Source organism: Saimiri boliviensis, chromosome X (genome assembly GCF_048565385.1).
Source record: "Saimiri boliviensis isolate mSaiBol1 chromosome X, mSaiBol1.pri, whole genome shotgun sequence".
Classification (NCBI taxonomy): Eukaryota; Metazoa; Chordata; class Mammalia; order Primates; family Cebidae; genus Saimiri; species Saimiri boliviensis.
In genome coordinates this window covers 51,570,123-51,581,368 of record NC_133470.1, presented here as the reverse complement: position 1 = coordinate 51,581,368, position 11,246 = coordinate 51,570,123, and the positions used below count along the sequence as shown (strand labels likewise).

The window sequence follows — 11,246 nt, the reverse complement described above, 5'->3', positions numbered from 1 at the left end:
AAATCATCTGTCATTAAAACTACTAAATTTATTAGGACAGACTTTGTGTCAAATTCCTGGCATCATATAATAATCAAATAATAAAACACCATTTCCTAAGTTAGTGTTCTGAGGAGCACTGATAGGCCAAATGTTATTATGTGTGTTTAAAGGGAAAAAAAAAAAAAAGGTGGCTTTGTGCTCAATTAAGTTCGGAAAATGCTGAGTTACACAAAGTTAAATAGTTTTTTTTTTTGTAATTTAAGAAGCTACTCATTAAAAAAAAAATACTACCCCACATTTATTGCACAATGAGTCTCCAAGAGAGATTAAAGTATACAGCATTTTGCAAACATATTTACCTGTCTCCCAGAAGAATATTTTTTCCACAAAACACGATTTGGAATTGCTGCAGCAAACACATTCTGGTTAAAATGAGAAACAAGACAAATATGCCACTGACACCTTTATTATTTAGCACTGTTATGAAAATGTTTAACCCATGCAGTCAGAAACTATGTTATAAATTTTGAAAAGGAAATCATGTAATTATAACATCAGTGATAGAATTTCTCACCTGTAAAAACTCAAAAGGATCAAATGAATATCTCTAAAATTAATAATTTCAATAAACTGCCAATTTAAAATAATCTATGCAAATAAATTCTTCTCCTATATAGCAAAAATGACCCAATAGGTAACATATTAAAAGCTCCAATAAGCAGTATTAATGTGTTCCCTTTATGTCTGTATTACCTAGGAACATATTTCTTACAAATTATACAGGATTTAAATAAAACTCTATTGAAGGATATATAATAAAGCTTTTTAGAAACAAGGCAACATATGTTTCTGGAAAGCAATGAAATTCTGTAGTCCTTATTGTCATATCAACTTAAGAGAATCCTAACCAAATTTTCAATATATTTTTTTGGGGAAGATCATCTGGTGAAATAAACATGTCAGAATCATCAGAAAATTGTAAAAAATAAAGAAGATCAAGAGGAGGTCTCACAACAACAGATACAAAGTCCCATTTCTAACTCATCTACAGGCTGGTGTACTGGTGCCACAATGTTCAATGGAACTAAAGGGAATCCAAACACAGAATAAAGTATATACATGTATGACATTTCATATGTTGGGGGAAAAGATCAATATGTTAACAACTGGCTAACCCTTTGAGGCAAAAAAGTTAGAATACCTAAATCCATACATCAAGATAATTCCAGATAGGACAAAACATTTTCTTAATAAAACCATATAAGTTAGAGAAATATAGGATAAGATTTATATAATATTCAGGTGGGATAACCCTCCTAAACACGATCCTAGGGCCAAAAGGCAAAGAGAAAAAGATTTATCCATTTTTAAATTTTTTATTTTTTTTTAGTCATTTTTAATGCATTTTTCTCTGTGCACAAGAGAAATAACTGATGAAGTCAAAAGATACACTTTCTTTTATACATAGCAGTTAAAAGTAATGCAAACATCACATAACACTTTCGGTGAAAGTTACATTTCCAATTACAAATCAAAATGCATATTAGGGTCTCTTTATGGGAGAAGTTGAGAAGGAAGTCTTAGGTAAAAAGCACTTTCCTGGCATTACTACACTGATCCTTCAGGCTGCACAAAGATTAAGATCATATACAGTCAATCTGCAAATGTTGACACAATGTTACACTGTAAATTTTCTGTACAATTAAATGTATACTTAGAGATACCAGGATAAACATTTCTACTATATTTTAACTGAACTTGCCTAGCCAACATTTTCACTGAGAAGTTTATCAAAGATGCTGTAAGATTCTACAAAATTGTGACATACCTAGCTCCAGATAAATTTCTTGTATTCGTTCTCATTTTGGTTACACATATTACACTCAGAAATTCTACTGTAATATTTTTAGATGTACAGTTCCAATTGTGCTTACTGTACTGTGTACAAATATAGCAAAAAAGATCAATGAATGGTATAAATCTTACAGCATTTTGCTAGCAAAAATACATGCCAAAGTCACAATAAGCAATATCGTACCACAAATTAGAGAGCTTCAAATAATTTGCTTCTGATTTTAATATCTTCATTCTACATTAAATTACTATCATAGGCTAATGTTTAAAAATGCAAATAAATTGGACATCTGTAGGACAACACTTGTTCACCCAACTGTGAAGGTTGATACCTGTTTCCAAAAATCACAATAAATGCAGAATAAAGAAAGTGTTTGCATGCAACACTTTTGAGTGAAACAGCATTGATTCCCACCATTCAAAACAGATAAGGAAGGAAACTAAAGGAAAGAAGGAAGGACGGAAACAAAGAGGGAGGGAGGGGGGAAACAAGAGGAAGGGAAGGAACGAAAAATAAGCAAAGGAGAAAGGGAGTGAGGGAAGTAGGAGGGAGGGACTCCATCTTAAAATGCATCATATTAGACTTACAACTAGACAGATTTAAAAGAATCAAAATGAAAGTAAAGAACGATTTTTTGTGTGTGTTTAAAGATTTAAGAGCCATTATCAAAAATAAGATACATTTTTTTTTCCAGGTACAGAAATGTAATTAAGATGGCTGGGAGCCCAGCAGCCTTTCAATGGCTGCATTGATGTCGCCTCCTGTTGCTATTAGGGCCTGCAAGTTTGCTTCACGGTTTAAGAACCCCATTGCGTTGAGCTGTTCCAGTTGTTGCTGAAATCTGACTTCTGGATTCGGCAGCTGTGGAGCACTGGCTCCAGCCAGAGCCTGCACCATTTGCTGAATGAACTGCTGGTTGGGTCCAGATTCTGATGTAGGACTCGTGGTTTCACTGGGTGCAGCGCTGGACACAGTAGGCCCGGTGGGGCCACCAGAGCCGGTGGAGCCAGGGGGCCCTGCAGGGCCAGTGGGTCCTATGGGCCCAATGGGGCCTATGGGGGTAAAAGGGACTATAGGGCCTATGGGGCCTATGGGGGTGACTGGGCCTACAGGGCCTATGGCGGTTCCCAGCACCCCCACCCCCACACCTGGAGTGAAGCTTGGAATCAGGCCAGGTGCTTCAGTGGCTAATGTCTGTAGCCCCTGCTGGATCTGCATTAAAGCCTGCATTGCTCTTGGGTTTGACATGGCTGATAGTGTGTCTGGATTCTGCATCTGCTGCAGGAAGGCTGGGAGCTGTGGACGCATCTGCTCCTGCAGCTGAGGATTTGCAGTAAACAGCGGGCTATTCAGCATCATCTGTGCAGCCAAATCTGGATTCTGGCTCAGCGACTGCATCATGCTTCTCATGTAGGGCGCCGACAGCATATTCTGAATCAGCTGGGGGTTTTCAGTTATCTGTTGCAGCAGGCTCTGCATGCCTGGGGTACTAAAGATACTGGCGACATAATTAGCTGCAGCAACGGTGTTCCCAGTAGCATTGCTGGAACTATTGCCAGACCCACTACCAGTGCTCGTGGTCGTGCTGGTAGTTGCAGAACTCTGGGTAGCTGGCGGTGGTGCCCATGGATTGGGTAGTGGATCACGATTTTCTGTGCGGGAAGGCTGCGCACCTTCCCCAGAGGAGGAACTACTCCCCACAGAGGCAAACGGATTACCCCCAAACTGCTCCTGTGCAGCATTCAGCATCGGCTCTTGAATGTCAGTGTACATGCGCCGTAAAGCATTATAGCCACCTGGGATGCTTTCGAGATTGCTAAGAGCCAGGTCTTGATTTCTCATCATCTCTTGCATCATGGCTGGATTCCTGGCAATTTCGAGTGTCTGCCTCATTATATCTGGGTTGTTGAGCAGGTGACTGATTTCTGGGTTTCTCTGAATCAATTGCTGCATCTGTGGATTAGCCATAATGAGCTGCCTCATCAGATCGGGATTCGAAAGCATGCTCTGAACAAAGGGATTTTCCATGATTTGGATCATCATCTCAGGGCTGGCCATGAGTTGCTGCTGCATCTGGCTCTGGAGCTCAGAGAAGTTGGTCGAGCTCAAGCCCAGGCTGCTAAGGCCTGCCAGTCCTCCCAGGCTCCCCAACCCAAACGGGTTGCTATTTGTGGAAATAGGTGTGGAGTTACTCCTGGGAGTCGACGCCGAGGTAGTGTTAGTTCCCGCGGCATTGCTAGGCTGCGTGGTCTGGCCCTGAGGTCGGTTCTGACTCTTGATGACAAGGTGAACAGTCAGCCCATCATGGATGCCGTGCTGGATCAAGGTATCTTGATCTTTTAAGATTTTTCCGGCAAAAATCAGCACTAGCTGATCGGTTTGGGATTTGAAGCGTTTCGAAATCGCTTCCTTAAACTGCTGGACCGAGCTATTCTCGGGCACCGCGAACTCCTCTTTCTCTTTGGGAGTCTTCACAGTGACTTTGATGATTTTAGGCTCAGCCGGGGTAGCAGCCGAGCCTTGCGCCGCAGCAGGGCCGCGGGAGGGGCGCGGGGGGCCGCTGCTCTCGCCATTCTCAGCCATGGCGGCCGCGGTGACGCAGGCGGGCAGGGAAGGCGCGGGCCGGCGAGAGAGAGAGCGAGGGAAGGAGGAAGGAAGGATGCGCCGCCGCAGCGGGCTGGGCCGGGTCGGGCGGGGAGCGCGGAGCACGGTACCTCTGTGATGAAGACTGTGGTTCCGTGGTCCTCCGGTGGAGAAAGGACTGGGCGTAGGCCGCAGGCTGAGGTTCCCCGCTCCGGTCTCTAGGCCTCCTCCGCCGCCGCCTTGTGATCCGACCGCGCGCACTCCCAGCAACTCCGGCAGCCGCTCCGCCTGCTGCTCCCCGCCCCTTCCCCTCCCCCAGTTCCGCGCTCGCCTCCCCGCCCCCTCTGCTGACGCGGCGCCAGGCCTAGATTGATAGATTTGGCTCGGTCAAAATTAAAAACTTCTGCACTGAAAAGAAAAAAAAAAGGGAGAGAGAGAAACAAAGGGAGAGAGAGAACAGAACAGAACAGTACAGAACAGGCGAGGCAGAGAGGGTGGGACGGAGAAAAGGCGGCGGTAGAGAGTCAGCTTCTGTAAACGACATTAAAAGACCGATGGAAAATAAATATTAGAAATCTGTAAGGCAGTAAAAGGGTGAAAGCCTGATTCGAACCGATCCCACGTAAAAGACGAAAAATGAATAATAAAGAACTCTGACAAAGCAAAAAGAAAGGAGAAACACCCCCCAATGGGGGAAGGGCAGAAGACAGAGCAGGAGCATGCTTTTTACAAAAGGAGTGCAAATGGTCAACAGACATTTAAAAAGGATGATTCATCTCACTAATAATAAAAAAAAATTCAAGTTAAAACAATAAAATTCTACTTTTGGCTTATATTGGCAGGGAAAAAAAATAATGGTAAACCTTCCTGTTCACAGGGACCCCTAAAAAATGCACTCTCAGGCTAGCCAAGTGTGAATTGTTACAATCACAGGGCAGTTTGAAAATATATATCAGCATTTCGAATGTTTCCACTTTTATTTAGAAATGCCTAACCTAGACACTCACCTAAGAAAATAATCAGATAAGGATGTAAAAATATTTATGTATAGAATGAATATACATTATACCATTTTAAAACGTTATTTAAATATTTTAAATATCTGTTTACATGAGATTAGTCGAGCACATTATGATATTATCACACAAGAAAATACAGAGTGTCTTCAAAGGTATATGTGAAACAAACTGTAGTTATAGGGAAATCACAGTATTTTCAATTTTGGCTTTGTGTATTTCTGTACAGTTAGAAACCATGCAAGAATATATGTTACAATATCAAAAATGCAATAAATATATTTTTATTTGAAGACCAATCTTTGAACAGTTTGTTGTATATGTAAACTGTAAGTGTAAAAATATCTGGAAGGCTATTCACAAATAAGTTAATGGCTGTTAGTACAGTTTGCTGAAATTATGAATGTTATTTTCTATTTTTATAAAATTTTGAATTTTCTAATGATTTTTTAAGTATGCACTGGTAAAAGGTATTTTGGGGAAGAATATGGGTAAAAATTGACAGGCACATAACATTAGTGGCAAACATTGACATATATATACCTAATTTCATTACAGATGAAGTAAGAGCAATAAAGATGTAGCGATGCTGAGGAAGAGAACTGGAAAAATAGAAGAAATAATTTCAAATTTATCTGTATATTTCTAACTCTAGGTTAAATCATACAGAAAATTCTTCCCTCAGCCCCTACCGTCTAAAAGGCATCCATCAAAACACCAATGCTTTGAACATTTAACAGCATTTCGAAGTCATTAGGTCACAAATGCCTTAATAAATCTCAGGATAAGAAAAAAATATATATACAGTATGTTATATCCATTGATAGGGGAATGTAATAATTTAGTATGTTTAATATAATTAATAAAATACAGAGATAAAAGAAAGAATAGCTTTAAATATGTTAATATGTATAGATCTAAAAAGCCTAATTAATTAGTATTAGGTTAGTGCAAAAGTAATTGTGGTTTTTGCCATTGAAAGTAATGAATAGATATTATTATACAATGGTTTTTGCCATTGAAAAAAATCATAAAAACCACAATTACTTTTACACCAATCTAATACATGCCACACAGCACTCTAATGCATTCTTATATATACATATGAAATATTATTTTAGAAATATACCAAACTTGCACCCATGAGGAAAAGGAAATGGAATATGATACAGGATAGTGATTAAAGGGAACTTAAATTAAATATTTAAAAATACTTTTTAGCTTTAAAATGAAAGCAAATATGGTAAAATATCAGCAATAGTTAACTATGGGTGGTGAGAATATGAAAATATAGATAATCTTAATTTTAATAGAATAAAACTAGATATTAATAATCAAAGGGTGAACAAAAACCCAACCATTTGATTATTAAAACAAAACTAAATACTTCTGAGACCAAGTGCAACATTCTTATTAGAAGAAATTTACAAAAATAATGATAATGAGCACATATACAGCAATAATAGTGCTAGGATTTTTCTACATGTGATTGAGAACATTGTTAAGAATGCAAGTTTCTAGACCCCACGCCAAACCTACTGAAATAAGTGGTGCACTGGAACCTGCATTCTTATCAAGCTCCAGTTTAATATTATTTTAATTATTATGTACTATGTGGATGAACTCAGACTGAAATTGATACATTCGAAGGCTTTAAATATCAAACAACAGATTGAAAATATGTAACTTAGGCATTCAAATAAAGAAGCCAACGGAAAATAAAAAGGGAAATGGGGTGTCAGCAACAGAATGATAAAAGCAAATATTAATGAATTCACAAACAGAACAAGTAAAATTAGTTAAATAAATCTAAGAAGATATTTGAAGAAACAAGCCAAATACACAAACTATTATTAAGTGGTTACTGGCTTGGCTTACAATTCCCTCACCAAAATACACATCAGAGGGGCAAAACCATACTCACCCTCTTGAGGAAGACTTCTGCAAGCATATTTCTTTGCATTCTCTTTCTTTACCTTAAAAATTACATGATATTTTGACATTTTACTTCAAAATATATTACTTTTAATGTTTTAAATTACAGTGAAATACAATGGACAATCTAGTAGTCAAACATACATATCCTCATTAGTGAAAAGCACAGCATTAATTAGCTGAAACAAAGAAAAGGCACCAAGAAAAATACAAAAACTAGTATTCTGTGAATACATTTAGTCACATATGAAGGGAATGTTTTTTATAGTTATAAAGAAATACTTTGTAAAAAGCTTGGTTAATGACAAGAAAAAAGCCTTGATGACTGCATTTCTAGGAAGATAGATATGGCCAAAATATATTCATGACTTAGAAGATCTTAACAAATCATGTAAGAGACATGTAAGAAAATGAACAAGGCCAGGTGCAGTGGTTCATGCCTGTAATCCCAACACTTTGGGAAGCCGAGTCTGTTGTATCCCTTGAACCCAGGAGTTCAAGAACTGCATGGGAAACATTGCCGGACCCCATTTCTACCACTAAAAAAAAAAAAAAAAAAAAACAACTAGCTGAGCTTGATGGCTAGTGCCTGTAGTCCAAGATACATGGTAGGATGAGGCGGGAGGATTGCTTTAGCCTGAGAGGTTAAAGTTGCAGTAAACCTTGATCAAGCCACGACACTCCAGCCTGGGTGACAAGAAAGTAAATAACTAGTTATTTCAAAAATTAGCTTTCTTGTTCAGAGTCACAACTGAGCTTACATTTTTTACCCTCTCTCTTTACCAAATCCCACTGAAGTGACAGAAATGAGAAAAATAATAAACCCCTAATAGTTTTGAAAATGTGGAAAGAGTGCCATCAATAAACTTTTAAGTTAAATATCAAAATAAATTCTAGATGAAAAATGAAATCATAAAATTTGCGGAAAAATATTAGAGCAAATATTTACTTAAGCTAGGCATCATCGTAATCTGATTAAAACAACAAAAAAATCACAAATAGAAAAATTAATATATTTCATTAAATAAGATTTTTAAACTACATATCAACAATGTAATACAAGTCAAGCAATTAAAGACAAACAAAAAAGTTACAACATATATAACACATGAGAACTATCTATGACATACACACACTTCTTAAAATTTTTTAAAAATAAACAATCCAAGGGAAAAATACGCAAATGACATTAACTAGTATTTTACAAAAGAAAAAAGAAAGAAAGAAAAGAAAAAGGAAAAAAGGAAGAGACGGAGAAAAGGAAGGAAAAAAGAAAAATATGTTATCTTCTTTAAATAGAAAAATACAAATTAAATTAACTGTGAAACATTTTTTGTCTATAAAATTTAAAAGACTAGTATAATATCCAATCTTGACATAGTCAATAAAGACTGCCTAATTTGAAATCACAGTTCTATTACCTCTACTTATTTGCTGCATGACTTTGGTAAGTAACCTAACTTTTCTGTACTTCAGTATTCTTCATTTCTAAAATGATGGACTATTTTGGTAGTCAAATAAATTAATGTATTTTAACCATCTACAAGTTTCTTGCTCATAGTAAGCACTATATAAATAATTATCATTATTATTATCATTAGTAGTAGTAGTACAGGACAGAGGTAACTCATAATCTGCTGGGAATTAAGTTACTTGGTAGGTAGAACTTATTTAAAGGGCAATTTGCTAATAAACACTAAAAGTTTAAGAAAATGTGCAGGCAAGTTTACTGAGTAATTTCACTTTTAGGAATTTATCTGGAGTCAGTAATTCTTGCTCTTGAAGTCTTGAGATGATCATATTAAAAGTGTTGTCTTCCTGCAGTATATCTACAGAGCCTAAGAGAAATCCCATCATTGTTCCCTACTCCTGTTGATGCATTTGGAGGCAATTAATAAAGTCAGAACGAGAGAAACAGTAGTGTGGTATTTCAGCAAGAGATTAAACTGGATCCAAACAGACCATGATTTCAACTTCAACTTGGTCACTTACGGTTTTTTGACAGAGTAGTTTATTCAGTTCTCTGAACCTCAGTTTCTTCATCAGCAAAAATAGGATTGATACACATACCCTTCAGAGTTGTAGTTACAGGCAGTAAGTACGTGAGACAGACAATAATTGCTCTGACACACACCCATCTCTGAAAATAAAGCAAATGAAATAACCTAGGTAGGTTAAAGTATGAAATGAAAAAATAAACAACAAAACAACAACACACACAAAAAACCTAGAAAGGATCAGAGCAGAGATATAGTCTAGTTGTCAGATATGTACTCTGTTCAAATTACATATCATTTTTATTCTGATGCCATACTCCCTATAATCTTCTAATAATTTTACTGTTTCATTTAGTTTGCCTATTAATCAAGAATGTACAAATCAGGCTGTCTTGAATGCCCAGAAATTCTAGTGTTAGATATCCACTTTAACCTCCAGGACACAAATTGCAAACTGGCAATTCCTGGGCTGGTTTTGGCCTGCCGACACCTAAAACTCAGAAAAATTTCCCCTACAAATCCCGATTTCAAACTTCTCTTTCAAAATTAAATGATCTGGGTACATTGGGCTCATACACTTGAAGGGTTGTAATTTGACTAGAGGTGAATATTGTCTGCCTTCTTTAGGTAAGGGTTGTATTCTGATTTGCCAGTCTCCACCAGGCCCACTTCACGTATTTCCTTATTTAGTTGCCCTCATAAGCATTGGAATTTTTTATCTTTTAAGAAGGGGCTCAGTAAGCTTTCTCTTTTTTCACTATATCTCCTGAAGAGTAGAAACACTGAAGCACTGACATGAATTGGAAAAGATCAAGAACATAATTGGGTCACTTTCTTAAAGAGTGGAATATTAGGCCAGGCATAGTGGCTCATTTCTGTAATCCCAGCACTTTGGGAGACAGAGGCAGGAAGATTGCTTGAGGCTGGGGTTCAAGACCAGCCTGGACAGCATAGTGAGACTCTGACTCTATAAAAAATAAATAAATAAAATAAAATTTTAAACTTCAACAATCAGCAGGTGGTCAGAAAAAAAGAGTGGAATATTTACCCTAGGTGGACTATAAATACGTTTGTATTGGGGAAAACACTTTCTTCAAATGAAGATGAAGAAGATGATGATGATGATGGCAACTAATACTTTTTCTTGAGTTTAATCTTTCCATGCCTCTTATCACCAGAATCATATGACTTTGAGAAATTTCCAGTTGAAAACTGGGAATTGAGAAAATATGAGATGGCAGCGTAAGTCTGCCTTACTATGCTGTGTAAAATGGGGTTTTAAATTATAAATTATGGCATAAGTTCCATTTTATGAGTGCCTTTCAAAAGAATATCGAAGCACTAAATTCCTTTGAGATTTATAAAATCAGTAGAGGGAGAATTAAAATGAAAATAAGAAGTAAGAGAAAAAATGCTCAGGGATAATTAAAAATGAGTACTATAGAGGACTGGGCATAGGAAAAGCAGAATAGACATTTTATCAGAAGGTAGAAAAGAGTAGAATGTCTCCTACTGTCAATCAACCTCATTCAGACCAATGAGGCAGAAATAATAGACAAAAATGGAAGTGTCAGAAGGTGAATATGAGGTCATTGAGGCCTAATCCCGCTAAGAATAGAATAGTAGCCATAGGTGATTTTGTAGGCATGAAAAATGCCCTGGGACTGACACAATTATATAAATATACAGATAATTACCCAAAGCAGAAGTTTCCAAGACAGTCCTATGAAGCCTGATTCACTTATAGCGTGATTAAGAGTTGACATTAGCTGCATTATAGTCAAATAGTAATACGTTACCATTGAAAACATTTTATGTGAAAATGCATCCCAAGGTGCAAATCAGAATACTGACAGAAATAAACTTGGCAGCACTGGG

The 11,246-nt window shown here is 37.2% G+C and overlaps 1 protein-coding gene across 1 annotated transcript; it reads right to left on the bottom strand.

Annotated features, from left to right (window-relative positions):
- Positions 1-432: 432 nt before the first annotated feature.
- UBQLN2 (ubiquilin 2) lies at positions 433-4,734 on the bottom strand. The gene has a single exon (XM_003943995.4). It carries the CDS (start codon positions 4,418-4,420, stop codon positions 2,546-2,548), a length of 1,875 nt encoding a protein of 624 aa, XP_003944044.1. The 5' UTR covers positions 4,421-4,734; the 3' UTR covers positions 433-2,545.
- Positions 4,735-11,246: the final 6,512 nt, after the last annotated feature.